Source organism: Prunus mume, linkage group LG2 (assembly GCF_029339155.1).
Source record: "Prunus mume cultivar Tortuosa linkage group LG2, ASM2933915v1, whole genome shotgun sequence".
NCBI lineage: Eukaryota > Viridiplantae > Streptophyta > Magnoliopsida > Rosales > Rosaceae > Prunus > Prunus mume.
In genome coordinates, this window is record NC_142699.1 from 4,742,978 (window position 1) to 4,766,999 (window position 24,022).

General features: G+C 33.9%; 2 protein-coding genes across 5 annotated transcripts; both read right to left on the reverse strand.

Annotated features, from left to right (window-relative positions):
• Positions 1-407: 407 nt before the first annotated feature.
• Positions 408-9,893, reverse strand: LOC103319501 (MADS-box protein JOINTLESS-like). 2 transcript variants are annotated; one of them, XM_008221049.3, is made up of 9 exons: positions 9,762-9,893; positions 9,254-9,449; positions 4,544-4,622; positions 2,346-2,407; positions 2,145-2,244; positions 1,926-1,967; positions 1,729-1,770; positions 1,406-1,596; positions 408-642 (listed from the first exon to the last, which is right to left on the reverse strand). In XM_008221049.3, exons 2-9 carry the CDS (start codon positions 9,433-9,435, stop codon positions 633-635), a joined length of 708 nt encoding a protein of 235 aa, XP_008219271.1. In that variant the 5' UTR covers positions 9,436-9,449; positions 9,762-9,893; the 3' UTR covers positions 408-632. The 2 variants fall into 2 exon arrangements, with proteins under 2 accessions (XP_008219271.1, NP_001280195.1); NM_001293266.1 differs by lacking the exon at positions 9,762-9,893 and having other exon boundaries at positions 633-642; positions 1,406-1,593; positions 2,343-2,407; positions 9,254-9,435.
• Positions 9,894-15,459: 5,566 nt separating this feature from the next.
• Positions 15,460-23,263, reverse strand: LOC103319500 (MADS-box protein JOINTLESS-like). 3 transcript variants are annotated; one of them, XM_008221048.3, is made up of 9 exons: positions 23,106-23,263; positions 22,558-22,753; positions 18,575-18,653; positions 17,822-17,883; positions 17,633-17,732; positions 17,120-17,161; positions 16,944-16,985; positions 16,668-16,864; positions 15,460-15,750 (listed from the first exon to the last, which is right to left on the reverse strand). In XM_008221048.3, exons 2-9 carry the CDS (start codon positions 22,746-22,748, stop codon positions 15,741-15,743), a joined length of 723 nt encoding a protein of 240 aa, XP_008219270.2. In that variant the 5' UTR covers positions 22,749-22,753; positions 23,106-23,263; the 3' UTR covers positions 15,460-15,740.
• Positions 23,264-24,022: the final 759 nt, after the last annotated feature.

Consider the following 24,022-nt stretch of genomic DNA (forward strand, 5'->3'; position numbering starts at 1 on the left):
GAGTAGAAAATGTGGCGTCTTACATCTAAGTATAGTTTGTTTTATAAAGTTGTCGGTATAATTCTTAGTGTCAGCCTACCGAAAAAGGAAAAAGATATTTATGCAGGGGAATTTTTACTCCTTTGACACAGGTCATGCGCTGTCACGTCACCATGCGACACTTGGCTTTGTCTTTATCCTCCCCCTGCCCACTTCTACATATTTAATCTTAAGGAAATATGCAGGTAATCATTCAAAATTGATTTGGTTACCTTATTTTCGTCTAGTTTAAGTTTAGTTTAAGTTTCGGGACATGAGTTGTAATGGTCTAAATAAATAATGTCTATGACACTGACCCACCTACCAAACAAGACCTCAGAATCCTTTCGTAACGTTATCCTGTGCTGTGACATTGATAATCCAAGCAATACAAAATCCACAAGAGTCTCCATGCAGACTACATTGATACAAAGTTCTAAATACAATACAAGTCAAAGAGCAATTTGTCAGGCTGCACGTAATACACGGGTTTGGATACAACACAAAGTCGAGATAACACACACAATCACTGACATCGTATAATACCTCGACTTTCTTTATTTAGCTACAAGGAGAGTAAACTTCCATCGTTCTCCACTTCTTAACCAGAGAAATTAAGGAAGCCTGAAATTCATAGTAAAATGATAAGCAAATTTATTAAAATGGTGAAGGATAATTAATATACCATGAATGCAACTGCGCATCAAGATATGTTGGGGAAGATGTTTTAAGTTGTATATGCCTCGTGCAGGTTATGCTATTTTAGTCGAGGGAGACTGGAATACATTTTCTCTCCTATGTTGGGATCCCGCAATTGAAGCTTTTATATAAAATTGTTTAAAATAAAGAAAGTCACAAACGTCTTTCAATTTAGATAAGCACAAAAATGAAATGGCCCCAAAGACACCTCAAAAGAAACTTGCTCTACAAACCCCTAAAACATATTCAATCGAAGTAAGCCCAAAACTTTGGGCCCAAATCAGCACTTCCGCCATACTGAAGCAGATGGGAATAAAACCTATCATCGTGCACCTGGCTTTGTACAAGTATCTGAAATTCATGATGACTTGACATTTCTATAATAAAAAAATATTGTCGACAAAAAATCCAACGCTTTGGTTTGCTAGCGTTAAAAATGAAACGCAGAATCAAGTTGACAAGTAAAGAAAAACATATCTTCTCTCCGCACCAGGAAGGGAAAATATCTTTTGTTACACGACACGACACCCTAGTATTAATTTTTTCTAAACAAAGCAAACATATCTTCTCTGAATTCTCATCTTATCAAACTTAAAAAGCAAAGAGATATATACAACATAAATAAATACATGTACAGATATGTATATAAATAGCAAACATATAGCAAAGCAAAAGTAGGCTAGCTCACCCCAGTTCGAGAGATAAAGTGACGTCGTCGGAGTCATCTCCAAGGGAGAGACTGAGAGCACTGTTGCAGGTGGTGGAGATAGCAGATTCAGATGACATGCCTTCTTCTTCTCCTCCACCTCCGACATTATCATTCAACCTCTCCGGATCCATAAGCGTAGGTCCAGTATTTCCTCCGGATAACATCACCATCTGCTATGCAAAAAATTACAAAAGAAAAAAAGATCAACCCATCTTTTATTAAGAGAACTCTTCCTCTTGAAAAACAAATAAAAAAAACATACATATGGAAGAAATATGCACATGATTGTGGAAGTTGCTTACCGTCTGCTTTAGCTGGTTGTTGGCTTCTACCAGCTCAGCTCCCTGAAATTATAGCCAGTGCATGAAAGAGAGAACCAAAGCCAAACTCGGTTATGATCATTGATGTCAATTTATATATGTATTTTTTTTAAGTCCTGATTATTGTAAATAGTTGAAATTTGTTTTGGATTACAGAGTACGTATATCAATCGTCTCACCTTTCTTTCAAGTGCCATAATCTCACTCATTCTCAGTTCTTCCTGAAAAGCAATGGAATATTTACATTTACATCGTATAGTTTATTTGCACATATGTAAGCAGCTATAATAGCAACTCAAAACATCAGGGACAACCCAGTTTCAATAACAAGAACAATTACAATACAGAGTAATGCCTTTGCACCATGCTTACTAGAAAAGAAATTAGCGACGGCAGACCTTTGTTTCAATCACACGGCTAAGGCTTGTGTCCACCAGTTGTTCTAACTTCTGCAACTCATCAAAATTCAGCTCTTCAAGATCCTCTGCTTTCATCTGCCTGTTGCAAGCCACTCCAATTTCAGCAGATACATCAAACGATATAATACCAGCTAAAAACCCACATATATCTTACAAGTTCATGAATTAACAAATTATTGCCTCAGCTGATGGCTCTTCTCCTCCAGTTCCTTGCTCAATCCGATGTGATTTTCATTCTCTAGCTAAAATGAGAAATGAAACAATCATTAAGGTAATCTAATCTGTCTCTGCTACATGAAAAGCTTATAAACATAAGCCCCAAAAAGAAACAATGAGACAACATGATGGGAAAATAAAAGGATTACATTTTATTTATTTATTTTGAAAATGGAATCAAATGAATTACTTTAACATACAAGAACATGGATTTACAATTTGTCCTAGCCATTAATACCTTAGAAACGCTTAAGAGATTTAATTAATAGCGACAAACCCAACTTGCAGAGCAATTCAAAATTAGATTAAGGCAAATGGAAAAAGAACTTGTACTGATTAAATTGAGCACCAAAACATAATCTCTAGCTGGAAAGAAACATATTTCTTATCCACTCCAGTCTATCTATTAGTTAAAAAAGCCATCAAACTCAACTTCGTCTATAAAGATATGGAGTTTAATGAAATTTTGACCTAAGTATTCATCTTAGTCTTGAGCTAAGTGGCTCCAAATTTGGAGTTTCTCTACACGTGTTTAGAGTTTTTGGTGCTGAAGCAACCAACAAAGTGAGGATTTAGGTAGCTAACGAAATTAGGGTTCTATATGAGCCTAAGCCTCAAATGCAACCAACAAAGTGAGAGTTTCAGGTTTGAGGCACCTTCGTGGAGAGATTAAACAAGTTTCAAGGTGTGGATCTCAGAAACACTAAGAGAGACACACAACATGTGATGAAGGACAAGATAGGGGTCAGTTGAAGTGGGAAAAATTAAAGAAGGGAAAGCCGCTCAAAGTTAGCAAGAAATTGCATATGAAGGAAAAATTGTGCTTCAGTATCATTTATGGTGCTAGATGAAATAGAAAAGGCGTAAAGTTGGAATTTTCGGGTTGCTTGAGAAACTTTTATGAAAAATGGTTTTCAACAAGATTATATGAATTTATTGTTTGTTTCTAGATTTGGAATCAGTAGGATATTTTTTTTCTTGGTAAGATTAAGTTTATGATTCTAACATTCTTTTCTTGTCAGTAAACCACCTTATGGAAATCGTATTCATTATCTTATCATATCTTAGCTTAGCAATAAAATTTGAGAGTTTCCTCATCTCTGGTGCATTCCAAACTGTGTTCCAGGCAAGGGCAGAGCTATGCTAAGATATCGGGTCTGGTAACAAATCTAAAGAAAAACTGTTTGTATTGTCAAAATTGCATTCCAAATATGGTAGTAAAATTGTGTACTACATTTATGAAAGGAAATCACTCATGTCAATTCAGTACTCTAGACAATAGTTTACCAGGAGCAGGAAACATATTCCACATCGTTCTCAAACTCCCTCAGATCTTATACCAGCCAATACAACTTGCAAGAATTTGAGATAAGATCAAGAAAGTGGGGAAAAGAACTTTTGTTGCACTGAGTTAAGTTTAAAACCTAGGGAGTTGTAATCAATCTCTATAGTTGGATTTGGACATAATAAGCTAGATTTCCAAAGGGAACTCCATCAAAATTTCGAAGGCAACCACAATTTCATTGATTTCTATGAATTACAGATTTACTGGGGAACCTACCAATATTCAGGCCTTTTTATTATGATCTTGAGACTTGTATATGACTGTTCTTTTCCTTTTTTACTTTTTCAAACCAAAAGGTTTTTAGATTCCAATAGCACACTGTAATACTCTAGGAGACTGTAATATCGATTCAATAGCATTCTCCAACTTAACTATCTGGAGTTTTGAAGAAATCATAAGAAATTCAAATTGGCTGCGCATTCTGCCACAAATACAGCTTGAAAAACAATGAGTTTATAAATCAAGTGGTCAAGAGCATCTTGCCTATGACTTGGCCCTACTAGAAATCTGATTGACTGATGGTGGATAGGCTCCATTGTATTCTCAAACCAGACTATGACTTGGCCCTACTAGAAATGGACTTACCAACGCCACCTACATATATTTATTCCAAGAGGCCCTGAATGCATATACATAAGTCCAACATGTAACAGAAAATAATACTGGTCTTTTGTATTTATGTTCAAACAATCAGAACCTTCAGATGCTAAAGACATACATTTTGATGCTCCAAAGTACAGATCACAGAATATGTTACAATTAATTGCAGAACAATTAAAGGGGGAAATGGAAAAGGTAAAACATTGAACTCATTTACCTGTAGCTCAACAGACGGTTCGTCCGATTTTTTGACACCATTTTTGTGCGCTTTGTAGCTTTCAATAACATCCTTGATACTTCACAACACAAAAGGAAAAAACAATCAATTGGCATGTTCACTAGTGTAAGTAGACATAGAAGATCAAATTAATACATGTAACAAAGCATGCTGAGAAAAGAAAAGGAAAATAATTAACCCCTTATGAAAAACTCTGGTTTGCAAACACAAAGACACACTTCTGTTTATTTTCTTTTGTATATGCTATTATATGGTATGCTTCCCTTTAAGAAGCACTAATTGGGCAGTTGGTCAGGGCAGTGAGCCCACCTCCCTTGCACCCAAGTTTGAATCCCCCTACCCGTAGATTTGATTAATTTAGATTATCACTTGTATTAAAAAACACACACTATTTCAAGAAGAGACCAATTTTAAGGAGTATTCAGGATTATAATAATCTGTAATTTTTTCATACTAAAATTCTCTAACTTCGGTCACTGACATAACTTCAATGCTAAGCCATAAAGCATGATGGCATGGCATCTTGCTTTTCATACTTAAGTTTCTTTAACAAGCATAACCAGCCACCAGAATTAGCATTCTTTTACAACTTAACCCCCAACAACCCACCACCATTAATTAGGCCAACTGCAAAACAATTCATAACTTCTTGTTATGGAATTTGGTTTCCAATCACAATGCAAACCCATAATTTCATTTTCAATTATAATGCAGAGTGCAAACAGCAGAGCCAAAAAAGGGCAACACCATAGAAAACCAATCATCTGAAAAGAAAGCAAGTGTAATGTATGTATTGCCTATTTCATTAAAATTTATTACAAAAAATTACATCAACAATAACCAAACCAGTTTTGACATGCATGAAATAAGCTAACTGGTAGAATTTATTACAACAAATAACATCAACACTGAAAAACAGAGGAACCAATTTACCCCACCCTTCCCAAGGAAAAAATAATCTGACCCCCATCAACCAAGAGTTAATTCCATCATCACAAGTAAGATTTTTAGATTTTGAAATCAAGTTAACATTTAATTTGAGATGTGGTCTTGTTGCATACACAATGAGAACGTTAAGCTGTTTGCTGGCTGCTGCCTGGCTGGCTTTATTGCTTGGTTTGGTTGTGCAAATAAAAACGTCAAGTAGCTGAGATATTTTACAACACAATGGAAACCGACGTGAGACCATATCAAGTCACTAATAAGGAGTGGGCCCCAAAAGTCTTAGTCACAGTTCCTCTCACATCAACTCTGGACCTCATTGCAATATGCTTTGAATCATGTTATCTTTGGTTGTCCTCTTTTTAGTCAGTGGATGGTTGAATCTACTAGGCCATATATGCCAACGTAATGGAAAAAATTCAGGGTCAAATGCATTTTGCACCCTTGTGAATCAGGATCCTAACTCATAAGGATTTTTACAATTATATTATTTCATAATTTATACATTTTTCGTAATATTCTTTCTTTAACTAAACAATTTTTCCGTGTATACTTATATCCAAAACAAAGTACTCCACGCGTTTAACCTCAAATATGGCAAAGAAATCATTCCACGCTCTAAATGTTTAATCTGTCTAATATTCTACCACAACTAATTTGAACAATATTAGATGGATTTCCATATCAACAATGCTTAGCTCTCCCTAAAAAATTGTCCATAACTTGCAAAGCGCATCATGCTCATACTTAGGTATAACGAAACGAGCTATGTCGGTAACTCGTTTTCTTGTCCACCACAATTGGCGCTTGCCCATCCAAATACCTTTTGGTTGTATCATGCCTAACTTGGCAACACAAGATTCTCAACCCATCCATATACATTAATTTTGTTCTTCCCTTCCACTTATATAGTGAATCTTTATCAACCTGGGAGCGTAGTTCATATTGAGTGAATCTCGTCAACAAATTCTTGTCTAGTGTTTTTGTTTACTTTTGTCTTTCTTGATCGTGTTTATATTGTTTCACACTTGTTCTTTCGTGGAATCAAGAGAGAGATTTCCTAACAACTGGTATAAGAACTTGGTATTTTATGTGGGAACAATGAGCGTCGACAATGTTGAGAAGAAAGTAGACAAGTTTGATGGTAGAGATTTCTTGCTTCGGAGTTCTCACATCGAGAATTACCTCAATCTCAAGAAACTCTATGTTCCTTTATCTTTAAAAAAACATATAAAAAAAACCTAAGGACATGGAACAAGAGGAATGGGATGAGCTTGATGGTATGGCCTTTGCAGCTATCCAATTGAGGCTTACGAATGAAGTGAGGCGTCGAGACAACTTATGCATTGATGATGACTCTATCCGAGATGTATGAGAAAGCCATGTGTAATGCAACAACAGTATTTGATGAAGCGCTTGTTTAAACTGAAGATGACCAAGGAGTTTACCTTATTACTAGGAGGAGAAAGACTAAGGAGATAATTATAATATCTCGTTACACAATGTGGATTCTAAATTTGGCAAAGCTACGTTGCAGTTTTGCAACCAAACCTTGACAAAAGCAACCGTTGGGCGCTCTCTAGTGGTTCCAGAGAACATGCCCTTGGAAAACCCTACTAAAATGGGAAGAAGATGATCTACTATGAAGCGGTGAACCTACTAAATAGGGAAGAGGAATGATCTCCTATGGAAGAAAACATAGTGAAAGTGGCTAAGGTTCTTAAGCATGTTAGTTTATACAATTTGCTACGACTAGGAATAGAAACATATGCTATATCTTGTGTTAACATGACCTCTCCAAGCCCTTGGGAGTTTCAAAAATAAAAATATGAACAAAAAATCTTAAAACAAAACTATAACAATGGATGAGTTTCATGAACACATAAATGAAATCTGAAACAATTTTGTATTATTGATTAACATAACCAAGTAGAGGAATATTTTTCTAAACTTCTCAATTACAGTTAAGGTCGACACACTATTTATAATTGGAAAAATTTGGACCAATATTTGCCCTTCTTGGAAAAGTTGGAAAAATAAAGTAAAATCTTAAGGCTAAAGAACTACACTTCTATTCTTCTTTAGTTTCAGTGTATATTAATTACAGTGAAGTCGTTTTATGGTTTTTGTTTTGGTTGCAAGTACTCTGTATGGAAACAGAGTAACTTGTACATATGCTCAAATGGAAACACGGACTGCAATTTAGAGAAACTTATATATGTATATATATATATATATATAGAGAGAGAGAGAGAGAGAGAGAGAGAGAGAGAAAGTAGACGAACTAGAAGTAGCTTTGCATATAACATGTCAGTTAGGCCCCGGAAACCTAGAAAAATATCTTTTAAATGAAATTAACAATTGAAATTAATTACAAATTGCCATTAATATTTAACTGAGACCTCCATTTGTCTCAAATCTTTTTTTATATATAAAAAGGCCGCTTATAATAACTTTTTATATATTAAAAAAATCGTTAATTCCACACAATAGACATTTAGAGGTGGTATTTCTAGTTTTTGTTAATATTTAATATAAATTATCAGCGATTACTATGCGCAATTAATTTTGTTAACTGAAAGGATGCATGACCTTATTTAAACTCTTATTCCATAGTTAACATTTCATTCTCACCCTCTCTCCCTTTCCTTCCACTCATGCATGCAAATCTGATTATGAAAGTAGGTTTTAACACGATCTTGCATGTATTCATGGCAAAAACATGTTCTGGTCATAGCTCCACCACCCATTGCCCTACTTGTGGAGAAAAACTTAGTTGCAACGAGAATAACACTGTTTTGCTATTCCTGGCCAATAATAGTATGCCATGTGAAAGTATGATCACGCGCGTCATAACTTTATTAGCCGGGGATAACAAAATAATGTTATCCCCATTTCATGAAATTCTTTCCCGTACTTGAGAGCAAGGATGCATATTCCTGCTGAAAGTCTTCAACACTTCAATGATGAATTCCCTAGTTATCATCATATCACTTTATTCCTAGTAAGAAAACTACAAATCATATAATTCAATTTTTGTAACCTAGCAAATTGCAACCACATTAATTTATTGGCATTTTTTGGTTTAGGTGGGGAGAATGAAGGACACATTTTCGGACACAACCCACCACCATCTTTACCATATGTGTGTATATATACATATATGGGGTAAAGTGTAAAATACTCTCTTACTAGATAGACTATCTATTATTTTATGTTGTCAGACTGTGAATTTAGAATTGGCGATATGTATTCTTGTTTAAGTGTATGATTTGATTGATGGTCTAACATCCTGTGTCTCTGGTAAGGGAACAATTAAATTTAAGGTTTCAATCATTTCCTAATAAAATAATGTTTCTCAAACTGGGGACACCTAGCTAGCAGATGTCTTAATCAATAGTAAACTTTACTTTCCTGAAGTATAAGGTAGTAATCCTCGAAATAGTCCCTTTGAAATACGGTCTCTCTCTCTCTCTTCTTCTTCTTTTTCATTCTCCTCTTTTTATTTTTCTTTGCATTCTAGACCACAGTTCAAATCAAACCATGGAATTTCAGGAAAGAAAAATATTTCCATAAAGGTACCCTTCTCCTCCAAATATATTTTGACCCAAATGGCTGAATCTTAGAATCTCTCTCTCTCCCTCTCTCACCCACACAGAGAGGACAAGTCAGACTTCAGTGACATCATATCGGTTATTTTTTCAAGGAAGGAAAAGTCAAAAGAATTATAAGGTATGTTGTTGGTACCTTGAGCTTGAATAATCAAAAAGCTTGCCAGTAGCAGAAAATATGACAACTGCCACCTTAGATTCACACAGAACAGATAGCTCTGCAGCTTTCTTGAAGATCCCTCTTCTCCTCTTTGAGAAAGTCACCTGCCTTGCAGGCAAGCAATCAATCTTCTTGATCTTGATCTTCTTCCTCATCATCTTCAAAATCCCCCCTTCAAAAAAAATTCAAACCAACCACTTTTCACATATATTATGTTCCATACACTAAAAAACTACACAATATTTTCTGGGTTTCTTCTCAATTTTAAACATTCAATGGCCCCCAGATCTGAGTGAACAAAACCCAGAAAAACCCACCAACCAAAATAGGTCACGAGTTCACAACAACATGCCTAGAGTACCAAAGCACAAAGAAGAAGAAGATGAGGAAGAAGAAGAAGAAGAAGAAGAAGAAGAAGAGGAGAAAGAGGGAAAACCATCAATTAATTAAATTCTGGGTTTTCCTCCCTTTGATTAATGTTTACCTTCGTTGAGAGGTTTCAGGTCTGAAGTTTTGGTGTGTCCAGAAAAACTAAGAGAAAGAGAGAGAGAGAAATGGCTGCTGCCGCTGGCTGGCTTTTGTAAAAGAAAGTAAAGGATTAAAATTGAATTCCAAATTGAATTTTTCCTTTTTATAGAAAAACAACAGCTTTTATTACGTGTCAGGCTACAAAAGAAAAAAGAAGAAGGGAGTTTTATTTTATTTTTATGTGGAGGAGGATGGCCTATGATACAGGTCCTGCCTTGTCGTGTCATTTGATTGAACCCACCAAGCGACACTAGGCTTTATCTTTACTATGCTCAGGTTTGAGCACTTCCATCGTGAGGCTCCAGCCCAGTCAAGAGGCCCCCAGCCCCTATTGGTGTTTCCAGCACCCTATTTTTGTCAGGACAAGAGATGGGCTCCACCAATTTGGGCAAACCCAAAGGCGAGATTACTTGGGCTGCTGCATGGACAAGTTGATCTAATACTAATGTCATTGTGACGTCAATAGTTAATTTAAATAGGCTTATTATCACAAAACGTGCATAAGGTTTACAAAACTATCATTTTGCATTCTTAATTTTTTTTTGTCACTCGTGGTCCTCAAGGTTAGTATGTGCGATTACAAATAATCCCTACCATTAGGTTCATCAAAACCTCAGTTAGTTTCTTGACGTGGCATATATATATATATATATCAAAACATCCCTGAGGTTCACATACTTATCACAAATGGTCCTTACAAATTTTTTTAAAATTTTTCATTAAAAATTCATAAAATTTTGATTTTCTTTTTAAAATTATTTATGAATGAAAAAACCTTTTATAAAAGGATTTTAATCTTGAGGACCATTTATGAACCCTAAACCCTTAGTTTTTTCCATTTGTAAATTTTATGAATTTTAAATTTTTTTTAAAAACTCTATTAGTTTGTTGATATGGCATACACATCAACAATAATATAGTGTCACATATTTAAAATTCATAAAATTTTAAAAAGAAAACAAAAAATTTATGTATTTTAAATTAAAAAAATGTAAAAATTTGTATAGACCATTTGTAATAGGTGTGTGAACCTTAGGGATGTTTTGTGATATATATATATATATATATATGCCACATCAGCAAACTAAAGGAGTTTTTGACGGAACATAACGGCAGGGACCATTTGTGATCACACATACTAACCTTGAGGACCACGAATGACACAAAAAAAAATTAAGGATACAATCTGATAGTTTTAAACCTTACTGACGTTTTGTGATAATAAGCCATTTAAATAACAAAAAATATACCCAAAAAAAAAAATCCAAAAACCCAAAATATCATAAATTCTTTTTTAATAAATACCTAACCATATTCTTCACTTCTCACACCAAAACTCTATACAAATTCATCTTCTCATATCTCATGTGAATAGTGGTTATCTTTAGGTTGTCATGGCAATGGGTGGAAACCAACAAAAAAATGGCTAGGACATGCACTATTTATGTATAGTAACATCATTTGCTTCCCCTTGTCTTTTGTCATGGACAATAGGTGGAAATGCTCTTAGACCATCTCCAGTCATAGGGCTAAATGTAGTCCACGATTATAATTTTAGCCCTTCAAAATATTTATTTTTTAAAGAATAGTGTAAGGCTAAATTTTTCAATCTCCAGCAATGCAGGGCTATATTTGAGGACCCTCCATATTTTATTATTTTAAGAAAAACTATGGTATAATACTCATATATTTTAAGAAGTCCAAGTATCATATCCTCAATGAGCAGGTAGGCAAATGTCTGCACACAAACAAATAATTAAAAGTACCGAAATACAAGTGACAAGCCAAATAGAAAAGTAATTTGATTTGAGTGTTGTAGATATTGAGTCTAAAAATGAAATACCAATAATGGAAATGCTAAGGCATCAAGGTTCAATTTTTTAAGCAAAATATGTTTCATGCTCTTTATTACAAATTATAACTTGATTAAAAGTATCATTGAGAAAATTTAATTGGGAAGCTAAAGAAATTAAAACCAATTAAATTTGTCAATGTTATCTTTTATTAATGATTGTTCAGAAAATGGAATTGCTTAATATCTAATTATATAATTTAAAAGCATGCCAAGTTAGTTCTTAACAATGAGAAAAATATAATTGAACTCAGGAAAAGATAGTAGCACTTATCATCAATCAAAATAAAAGGATATGAAAATATTGAACAACCAAAAATAAAAAAATTTAGTAATTCATAACGTATATTGGATTAAAGAACAATTCACAAACTTACTCAAAGAACATTTCCTTTAGTTCTAGCAACTCATTACAAAGGAATATGTCGTAGTGGTGCCCTTGCCAAATAAGTTGATTCGTGATTTATAGTAGTCGTGAGTAGAAAGTTAATACAATCATAATGGGTAATAAAGGGTTTTAAGTGAGAGATTAATTGGATTAAACATGTGTTGATGGTAGAGAGTCGGTGGAAAAGAAATAATGGTAAGGTAATGGGCGTTAAATGGTATGAATGACATGAAATAGGCTCTTTAGCTTTAATGGATTTGTCTTCTCTTATCCCTCGTTACTTCTCTTTATAATCACAATAATCCCACAATCAATTCTTCCATAAAATATGCCAAAAATTCTCTTCACACTTTGCTTGAACTTGGACAAATATATATCTTCATCTTTTGGCTTTCCAACTTCCTACAAAAGATAAATTCACCTAATCAGTTCACCAAATTTAATACAAAAAATTCATAAATTCAATTGGTGAGAATAAAATGTAACGGTAATGAAATTATCTTTATTAAGCCAAATTTATATCATAAAGTCTCCAAAATTATATTAAAAATATGTAAATTGAGACTCTCATCACCGAGCAGGAGGACTCTTAGCCAGGTTTGACAAAAGATAGCGAAACAACATAGTAGGGTTCAAGAGAAACAATGAAAAAAATATGCACAACACAAACCATTTTCCATATAAATATAGAATCCAAAAACAGTTGGCATGCTCACACGACTTTGGCAAACATTTTCCGAGTACCAATAATTTGCTTGTCTGACAACCGATCCTTAAAGGCCAACTAACCTTACCATAAATAAAAATATATCCAACTTACCTGGTACAATAGTGAGAGTGCCCATTTACCGGCTACGCTACTTCGACTAAACCTCATACGTAGGATATTGGAAAAGTCGGTTTGTGTAGCCCCTCTGGAGGTTTAGGGAATCGAAACCCAGGGAAGTCGCTATACCCCATTTGCCATCAAGTCGTCGAGGATAATGCCCACATGCATATACCCTCCAAAACTTTGGAAATTCAAAGCCAAGCATTAATAAAACCAAACAATATGGTATCCAAAAAAAATGTATCTTTCGTACACAATAATATTTACTATGTCATATATATACACAAAAATACAAGTTCGGGAGTGAGTCCCCCTGCCTGGAATCCAAAGCTCAAGCCTGACTTGCCATCTGCACCTTCGAACTCAAATTGGCCACTCTTGAGCAACTGAATCACAATCCAATATTTAGAAATAATAAGAAATTTTAATTGCACTTTAGTCCTTTGTATTGTCTTTAATTGCACTTTGGTCCTTCAACTTAATCCAAATTACAAATTTGTCCCTATAAGTCCTTAAAGTTCCAAGTAATTGTAAAATAGTCCTTGTACTTTTTGAAAAGTCCAAAAATGTCCCAATAGTCTTGTAGTTCCACCTCTTGTCCAAAAACAGTAAAATTCACGGTACGGTAAAGTTAAAGTCTAAATAGTACTTTGTTGTTCATCTCGTTGTTGTCGATGACGAGAGCGTGAATGCATCCTTCATCGACGATAGTTATTTGTTGCTCATATCGTTGCCCTGTTTTTTTGGAGTTCGATTCAAGTTTTCAGAGATGGAGAAGCCTTTCTCGGTGGTGTTAAGGGCGAGGTTTTGGCTCATGACGGTGAGGAATGCTAGACCGATGCGCAAGAGAGCCACTAAAGCTTCCACGATTTCTGTTGTAAATATAAAGATAGAGATAGGGGGTTGGTGGAGCAGACAGAGCTAGTGTATTTTTAAAAATAAAAAATCTCTTTTTAAATTGTTTATACAATAATACACAATTTTCTGCTAAAAAGGGTAATACAAAAAGTTTAATTGTTTTTTTCCTATGTGGAGTGCAAATCAGGAAGAAAAAAAAAAGTATTTAAATTTGCCACGTCAGCATTTAACGGATCTACTAACATACTGGGTAACATAGGATCTCAATTGTAGGGTTTCTATAAGTTGGAGTACCAGTCAAACGAGTCTTTAAAGGTTGGGATGAGTATGTAATAACTCCTATACGTTTAGTGGTTTACTGTAGTTGATGCAAGTATATATATATATATATATATATATATTCTCTCTTATGCGGACATTCAGACGCTATTATCGTGCTGAATGCCATGTATTTTACACTATTCCTCCCTGCTTTTCTTAATGTTTACAATGGCTTCACAATAAACTTATTTGAGAGACACCTTTTTAGGGCCCATTACGCATTGTATTTTACTAAATCAAACTGTCTATTTTTGAGATATTTATTCAAATATCATTTCTACTAAAACTAAAGGTAGGCATTAATCTAGCAGAACCAAATCGTAATTACCAGTTTAGTTTGGTTTGGTTTTGAATTTTTGTAAACCGGCCTAAACCAAACCGAACTATTTATGTGTATATTTATTATTTATATTATATTTTATATGTGTAATACTCTAAATAAGTAATAACTATATATGACTATTTGAAGCTATATTAGTAATTGAAATTTAAAGTTTTATGACATGTTGAGCTTCAAGATGATTTAAATATGGTGAATTTGTTGATTGTAATTGAGTAACAATACTGAAAAAAATGCAAAATGAAAGAGAATTGGGCTTAGGCCCAAACCTACCAAACCAAATCGTCTTAAATTGGTTTACTTTGGTTTGATTTTCTTCATGACTTTTGTCAAAATTGAACCGAACCAAGCTGTTATTTTGTAATTAATTCGGCCGTTGTTTTGAGGTGAAATTGATCCAATCTGAACTGTGCTCACCCCTTAAAAAAACACTTAAATCCAATATATATATATATATATATTTAATCTACACTTATAGATCATCCTCGCAAAGAATTAGAAAAATTGGAAACTGTTTCAATATCTAATTATGTCCTATAAAATCAATCATATTCTATTAATGGATCCCTCACACACACACACACACACACACACACACACACACAAATCAACGATCTAAACAGTCTATTTTGCAAATCTTTATTCATAGATCATCTTTACAAAAAATCATGCAAATTGAATTTCATTAAAACATTTAATTGAGAACAATAAAATAGACAGACACAATGTTTTAAGAAAAGACTATAATAACAACCATTTAATTGAGTGGTCAACTGGTTTCGAATTCAAGTGAATTTTTCCAAAGATGATCTTTGAGGGAATATCTAAAAACTAGATAGTTCGGATTATTGAAATACAATGCCTAATGGGGCCTATATGGGTGTCTATTTGAAGGATCGCTCAAGTAAATCTCTTTGATTGGAGAAAGTAATAGTACTTCCTATGCACTGATATACAATTGATATAAACTTGAGTTAATGGCACAACAAATGAGGGGTAACTACCTTCAAAACTTACCTTTTGAATTTTTATATATATAAATAATCAAGTAATATATTAGGCTGCATTGATGCAAAGTTCTAAATATAATACTTGAGTCATAGAGAAATATGTTAGGCTGCATGCAATACATAGGTTTAGATACAACACAAAGTTAACTCTCCCTTCAATATTTTTTAATCTTGTATCGAGTTAAGACAAACAATCACTGATATCTTACAATACCTCAATTTTATTTAGCTATAAAGAGAGTAAACTTTCATCTTTCTCCACTTCTTAACCATGGAAATTAGGGTTAGCTATAAGGAGAGTAAACTTTCATCTTTCACCATTTCTTAACCATAGAAATTAGGGAAGCCTGAAATTTAGAGAAAATACAAAGTGATAAGCAAATTTATTAAAACGGTGAAGGATAATTAAACTACCATAAATGCAACTGCGCATCAAGATATATTGGTGGAGATGTTTCAAGTTGTATATGCCTTGTGCAGGTCATGCTATTTTAGTTTAGAGAGCGTGGAATACATTTTCTCCCGTATGTTTTCAATAGCACTGTGTTGGGATTTCGTAATTGAAGCTTTCTGTATTTTCGATAGAGAAATGTGGGCAAGTTAGTTATTATTACTTTTATATAAAATGGATTAAAATAGTTTTATTTGGACCTATATGCAACGCAACAATGCTGACGTTAATTCAAATAATCCATCCATTATTTTCTATAAAAACACATTTTTAAAAATCCAAGACTTGGGAGGGTAAGTGGTAAAGAGGTGAAAATAGTTAGGCCCAAATGAGCACTTATAACATATTACTGCAAATATTGAAGCAGATGGGAAGAAAAAAAAAATCATATTGCACCTGGCTTTGTACAATTTATCTGAAATTCATGTTGACTTTGTCGATGAGTTTGGTTTTTTTTTTTTTTCCCCCTTCCTAAAAATCCATTATTTTGGTTTGGTAGAGTTAAAAACGAAACCCAGAATCAAGAAATAAATCTAAACAAACCAATGGGTCTTAGTCCAGTGGAAAAAGGCATTGACTTGCGCACCAAAAGTCTCAGATCTAATCATAATTTTGAGTGTGAGAAATTCCTCTCCCCTATAGTTTAGACTATAGCTTGTACTAAAATCTTTATTCTTTTTAGTACCATAAAAAAAAAAACCAAGCATGTCTTCTTTGATCTGATCAAACTTAAAAAGCAAAGAGATATAAACAATAAACTATATATATAAATAGCAAATATCTAGCAAAGCAAAGAAAAAGTAGCTAGCTCACCCCAGTTTGAGAGCTAAAGTGACGTCTGAGCAGTCATCTTCAAGAGAGAGACTGAGACCACTGCTGCAGCTGCTGATGGTTGCATTTGTGGCAGATTCAGATGACATGCCTTCTTCTCCTCCATCTCCAATATTATTAATGAACCTCTCCGGCTCCGTAAGCCCAGGTCCAATATTTCCTCTGGATAACATCACCATCTGCTATGCAAAAAACACAAAATATAAAGAAAAGAAAGAAGAAAGAAGAAATATGTACATGATTGTGGTAGTTGCTTACCCTCTGCCGTAGCTGGTTGTTGGCTTCTACCAGCTCAGCTCCCTGAAATTAATGTCAGTGAATGGAAGAGAAAACAAGAGCAAAACTTGGTTATGATTATTGATGTTAAAGTCCTGATTATTGTAAATAGTTGAAATTTGTTTTCATTTACAGAGTATGTATATCAATCGTCTAACCTTTCTTTCAAGTGCCATAATCTCACTCATAATCAGTTCTTCCTGAAAAGGAATGGAATATTTGCATTTACATCTTATAGCTTATTTGCATATATTATATGTAACCCAAACTGCATACACCTATAGTTTACAGAAAATAAACCAGCTATAATACCAACTCAAAACCTCAGTGACAACTCAGAATACCCTGTTTGTACAAAGGAGTTCTTCAAACAAAGGACAATTGTGGGACATACTTTATATTGCTCCAACGGTTCATTATTTTGGTTTTCATTCAAGAATCATCGAGAGAAAAAAAAAAAAAACAATATCAGAGACTATATTTCACCAATTCATTAAATGGTAATGATTTGAGTGTTTGTTTGAGACATTGTGTTGTTTATTTATTGGAACACAAATTCAATGTCTTAAACCAATTAACCAACTTTCTCCAACGGTTTCGATCATTAAACCGCAATACAGAGTAATGCCTTTGCACCATGCTCACTAGAAAAGAAATTAGCTACGGCAGACCTTAGTTTCAATCACACGGCCAAGGCTTGCGTCCACCAGTTGTTCTAACTTCTGCAACTCATCAATATTCAGCTCTTCAAGATCCTCTCCTCTCATCTGCCTGTTGCAAGACAGTCCAATTTCAGCAGATCGATACATGAAACGATATAATACCAGCTAAACAGCCACATATATCTTACAAATTATTACCTCAGCTGGCGGCTCTTCTCCGCAAGTTCCTTGTTCAATCTGATCTGGTTTTCAATTTCTAGCTAAAATGAGAAATGGAACCATCGTTTAGGTAATCTAATCAGTCTATCACATGAAAAGCTTATAAAAAATGGATTACATTTTTTTTTTTTTTTTTGGAAAATGGAATCAAATTAATTACTTAAACATACAAGAACATAAGCCTCAAATGCAACCAAAAAAGTGAGAGTTTGTCACCGCCTAGAGGTTTGGGGCACCCTTTGTGGAGAGATTAAACAAGTTTCAAGGTTTGGATCTCAGCAACACTGAGAGAGACACACAACATGTGATGTAGGACATACTTGTTGAATTTGCACTCCAAATATAGTAGTAAAATCGTGGTACTACATTTATGAAAGAAAATCACGGATGTCAATCTAATACTCTAGACAATAGTTTACCAGGAGCAGGAAACATATTCCACATCGTTCTCAAACTCCCTCAGAAAGCTTACGGCTTTAGTACCAGCCAATACAATTTGCAAGAATTTGAGATAAGGTCAAATTCTGGCCTTTTATTATGATCTTGAGACTCGTATACGACTGCTCTTTTCCTTTTTCACTTTTTCAAACCAAAAGGTTTTACAATCAGAACCTCAGATGATAAAGAGACACATTTTGAAGCTCCAAAGTGCAGATCACAGAATATGTTACAATTAATTGCAGAACAATTAAAGGGGGGAAATGGAAAAGGTAAACCATTGAACTCATTTACCTGCAGCTCAACAGACAGTTCGTCCGATTTTTCGACACCATTTGTGTGCGCTTTATACCTTTCAACAACATTCTTTGTACTTCACAACACAAAAAGAATAAACAACCAATTGGCATGTTCACAAGTTTAAGTTAGTAGACATAGAAGATCAAATTAACACGTGACAAAGCATACATGAGAAACCAAAAAAAGGGAAAATAATTAACCCCTTATCAAAAATTTGTGGTTTACAAACACAAAGACACACTTCTGTTTATTTTCTTTTGTATATAGTACATACTATTGTATGTTATGCTTCCTTTTTTTTTTTTTAACACTATTTCAGCTGACTTTGGTTAGGCTAGTTGACCAGGGCAATGAACTGAGCCCACCCACCTTGCACCCAAGTTCGAATCCCCCTTCCCATAAATTAGATTAATTTAGAGTAATTTATATTATCGCTTCTATTAAAATAAAATCACTATTTCAAGAAGAGACCAATTTTAAGGAGTATTTCAATAAAATTACTAAAATTCTCTAACTTCTCTCACTGACAAAACTTCAATGCTAAGCCATAAAGCATGGCACGACATCTTGCTTTTGATAGAATTCCTTAATATCTATTTTATAGAATTATTATATATAAGACCAAGCAGCTGAGATATTTTAGAACACAAGGCAAACCGACCTGAGACCATTTCAAGTCAAATAATAAGGAGTGGGCCTCATTGCAATATCCTTTGAATCTTGTTAGTGGAAGTGGCTGAGGTTCTTAAGAATGTTAGTATATACAATTTGATACGATTAAGAATAGACAACATATGCTATATGTTGTGTTATCATGGCCTTGCTAGCCAAGCCCTTAGAGTTTCAAAAATAAAAATATGAATAAAACTATATATATTTATATATATTGTTTAGTTTAAAAGGAATGATTTTTTTAAACAATGTGTACCGAATTGCCCCTCTACATGTAACCGAAATTAAGGATTGTCCTTGAATTGCTTCAAATTGAAATCATATGGGCAAAAATAATAAAATTAAAACCACAGGGACCTTTGTGGTAAAAGTAATAAACTATAGGAACCAAAAGTGACTTTTAGCCTAAAACTGAACTACAATAATGGATGAGTTTCATGAACACATATATGAAGATTGAAACAATTTTGTATTATTGTTTAAACTTCACGTATGACTTTGGAGTTCCGAGAATACCTATATAACGTTTTACTACTAATAAATCTTTTAAAAGTTTAGTATAATAGAACCAAGTAGAGCAATACTTTTCCAAACTTTTAAATTACAATTAAGGTCGACACCCTATTTAAAATTTGAAAATTTTGACCAATATTACTCTACTAGGAAACTTGGAAAAGTTTGAAAAATAATGTAAATATAAAGTAAAATCTAAGGCTAAGTTGTAAATGATTTTTGTTTTGTTTTGGTTGCAGATACTCTTAAGGGCTCGTTTGGTACACCGTATTAGACTTTGGACATAAGTAAATACTCTCTCTCTCTCTCTCTCTCTCTCTGTGGAAATAATGTAAATGTAAAGTAAAATCTAAGGCTAAGTTGTAAATGGTTTTTGTTTTGGTTGCAGATACTCTTAAGGGCTCGTTTGGTACACCGTATTAGACTTTGGACATAAGTAAATACTCTCTCTCTCTCTCTCTCTCTCTCTCTGTGTGGAAATTAGGTTATCAGTTTTTCCTTTTTTAAGTTTTTTTTCATGCTGTATTGAAACAATACATGCGGCTGTATATCCAACTCAATAATCAAATAACCATCATGCGGCTGTGTATCCAACTTAATACATGCTGCTGAGTTTTTCTTGTGTTTTTTTCTGTGTATTTCATCTCCTCCAGATGTCCAACTCAATAATCAAATGATCATCCCAAGTTAGCGATTAGAACAATACATGTGGCTACGTTTTTCTTGCTGTATTTTTTTTTCCTACTTTTGGTCTTTTGTTGGGTTGTTTTCTGGTTATTTTCGTGTTGCTAATGCTAGCTGTTGATTCTCTTCTTGACTGCTTTTGTTGGGCTTCAATATATTCTCTTTTTTTCTTAATTATATATATATATATGCAAATTATATTATCTATATTGTCTATATTTCCATTTAAATTATCAAAGAATTTTTTGTAAAAAAATAGTTTGATCCGATATTATCCAGAACAGCACCAAGCACAATATAACTTAGTCAAACTATTTATCCGAAACAAATTAATACTATCTAACAGAAATTATTCAATACAATCCGATGTACCAAACGAGTCATAACAGTGTAACTTGTACAAATGCTCAAATGGAGACATTAAAAAAAAAAAAAGGACAAACTAGTAGTACCTTTGCATATAACATGTCAATTAGGCCCGAAAACCTAGAAAAAAAACTTTAAATGAAATTTACAATTGAAACAAATTAGAAATTGCCTACTTGCACAAATAATTAAAAGTCTCCTTTAAGGGCGGAAGTCTGAATTTTTTGAAGAGTGGGCTAACTAAAATTTTTAGCTTAAAATCTAATGATATTTTTAAACTTACAATTTATATATATTTTTTCTAGAACATTAAATCATTTAATCCTAGTTCATAGCCCTATTAACTAATTTCCAATAAGTTTAGTATAAAAAAAATACAAAACAAACGCAACAAAATGGTTAACATGATAACAATGGGAAAATTGTCAAGAAGACCACAAAACAGACTTTGGAAAAATAATATTTTCATATTCATAGAAATAGTGGTGAAATTAGACCACAAAACGAGGGCCCCAACCACAAGTGGGAATGACAAGTTGAAGGGCTATACATGTTTAATTTTGTTTTTCTTTAAACATGGACTACAATAGGTTAAAAAAAATATCTTTAAAAAGCTACCTAGGCTGGACTACAGCCCACGATAGCCTTATAGGTAGTTTTGCCCTCTCTAACAAATAAGAATATCTAAATAACGGAATTCACTCTCTAACAAATAGAAGTCTTTTAGATAATAACTTTTTTATAAATAAAAAACATCGTTAGTGAGGGTATCTTTTTATGCAGAGTATTTTGGGTTAAAGAAGACCACCTTAGTGAGGTGATATATTTCTAGTTTTTTTAATACAAATTATCAGTGCTTACTATGTGCAATTATATTTCGTTAAATGAAAGGAAGCATGACCATATTTAAATTCTTATTCCATAGTTAACATTTCATTCTCACCCTCCTCCCTCTTTTTCCTTCCTCTCATGCATGCAGTCATGGCAAAAACATGTAAAGGTCATGGCTCCACCACCCATTGCCCTACTCGGGGAGAACTACTTGAGAGCATGGAATCATATTCCTGCTGAAAGTCTTCAAGGCTTCTATGATGAATTCCCAAAGTCATCATCATATTACTTTATCCCTAGTAAGAAAACTACAAATCATATAATACTCGAATTATATAATACTCTTACTAGCTCGACTATCTTTTATTTTATGTCGAATTCACGATCCGCATTCTTGTTTGAGTGTATGATTTGATTGATGGTCTAACATATCGTGTCTCTCATAAGGGAACCATTAATTTTATACATTTCCTAATAAAATAATATTTCTCAAATTGGGACACCTACCTAGACGTTGTCTTAATCAAAGTAGACTTCACTTTCCTGAAGTATATAGATAATGTAGTAAACGTCGAACTAGTTCCTTTGCAAAGAGTACAACAATATCTAGCGCTCTCTCTCTCTCTCTCTCTTCTTTTTAGAAGCTTTTGGATTCTTTTTTTTTTTTTTTTTCTTTCTTTGCATTCTAGACCAGAGTTCATATCAAACCATGGAATTTCAGGAAAGAAAAAATATTTCCATAAAGGCACCCTTCTCTCCAAATATATTTGGACCCAAATGACTGAATCTTAGAATCTCTCTCTCCCTCTCACCCATACAGAGAGAAGACAAGTCAGACTTCAGAGACATCATATTAGTTATTTTTTCAAGGAAGGAAAAGTCAAAAGAATTATAAGGTATGTTGCTGGTACCTTGAGCTTGAATAATCAAAAAGCTTGCCAGTAGCAGAAAAGATGACAACTGCCACCTCAGATTCACACAGAACAGATAGCTCCTCAGCTTTTTTGAAGATCCCTCTCCTCCTCTTTGAGAAGGTCACCTGCCTTGCAGGCAAGTAGTCAATCTTCTTGATCTTGATCTTCTTCCTCATCGTCTTCACCATCCCCCCTTCAAAAAAATTCAAACAAACCACTTTTCACATTATTATGTTCATACACTCAAAAACTACACAACATTTCCTGGGTTTCTTCTAAATTTTAAACATTTAATGCCCCCCAGATCTAAGTGAGAGAAAAAAAACCCAGAAAAACCCACCAAACAAAATAGGTCACAAGTTCACAGCAACATGCCTAGAGTACCAAAGCACAAAGAAGAAGAAGAAGAAGAAGAAGAAGAAGAAGAAGAAGAAGAAGACGAAGAAGAAGAAGAAGAAGAGGAGGAGAAAGAGGAAAAACCATTAATTAATCAATTAATTAACTAATTAAAATTCTGGGTTTTCCTCTCTTTATTTAATGTTTACCTTTTTGGGGGGTTCCGGGTCTGAAGTTTTGGTGTTTTCAGAAAAACTAAGAGAATGGGAGAGAGAAATGGCTGCTTCTCCTGCTGGCTAACTGTTCAACGAAGGAAGGGATTAAAATGAATTTCAAACTGAATTTTTCCCTTTTATGGACAATCAATTACATACCTTTTTCTATTATTCTCTGTGTTTTTTTTTTTTTTAATACTTACGGTGTCTTTTGGGGAGGGAACCTGAGCAAATCGACAGTGACAGATGCACTCGAAGTTGATAAATGCGATATCCACCGTTGATTTTGTATCGTGACAGTAGAAAATGTGGCATCTTACTTCCTTTTGTGAATGGTTCTGTTGGAGTGGGTTTAATTCTTTTTTTTGGTTTTTGTTGGAGTGGGTTTACTTCTTAGTACTTGTCAGGCTGCAAAAAGAAAAAATAGAAGGGAATTTTATTTTTATGTGGAGGAGGATGGCCTTTGAAACAGGTCATGCGCTGTCGCGTCAGCTTACTTTGCTCAGGTTATGCACACCATTCGAGTCGCAACACTTGGCTTTGTCTTTGCTTCTCCAGGCCACTCCTCTTTTTTGTCCACGCAGCCAATGCGATCATATATGGGTTTTTTTTATGCGCAAACAAAGTTAACAGAATCGGGTCAGCCCTATCTTCAGTAAACCAAGCCCAGGCCCTACTCAAGGGGCCAATGGACATGAATAATATACAGGCTTTAAAATATGCGAATCCTGATTTTGTATGCTCTTTGTATGCGAATCCTGACACAACGTTAGAATAAGATTTTAGTTTAGAATATATAACTCTGGAAATTCAAGGAAGATATGAGAAAACTTCAAGATTTATATGATAATTGAAATAACAAAACATAACTCTAGCCACAGGTAAAATTTATTTAAATACTCCTAAAAACT

Bases quoted from the DNA above. Each gene is read 5' to 3' on its own strand.
- LOC103319501 (XM_008221049.3), bottom strand. From the start codon at position 9,435: ATGATGAGGAAGAAGATCAAGATCAAGAAGATTGATTGCTTGCCTGCA. The intron at 4,623-9,253 runs GTACCAACAACA...TGTGTTGTGAAG, and splicing joins TTTGATTATTCAAGCTCAAG to TATCAAGGATGTTATTGAAA. The intron at 1,968-2,144 runs GTCTGCCGTCGC...ATTGCTTTTCAG, and splicing joins GCCGTGTGATTGAAACAAAG to GAAGAACTGAGAATGAGTGA.
- LOC103319500 (XM_008221048.3), bottom strand. From the start codon at position 22,748: ATGGTGAAGACGATGAGGAAGAAGATCAAGATCAAGAAGATTGACTAC. The intron at 17,733-17,821 runs GTAATAATTTGT...GTCTTGCAACAG, and splicing joins GAGAAGAGCCGCCAGCTGAG to GCAGATGAGAGGAGAGGATC. The intron at 17,162-17,632 runs GTCTGCCGTAGC...ATTCCTTTTCAG, and splicing joins GCCGTGTGATTGAAACTAAG to GAAGAACTGATTATGAGTGA.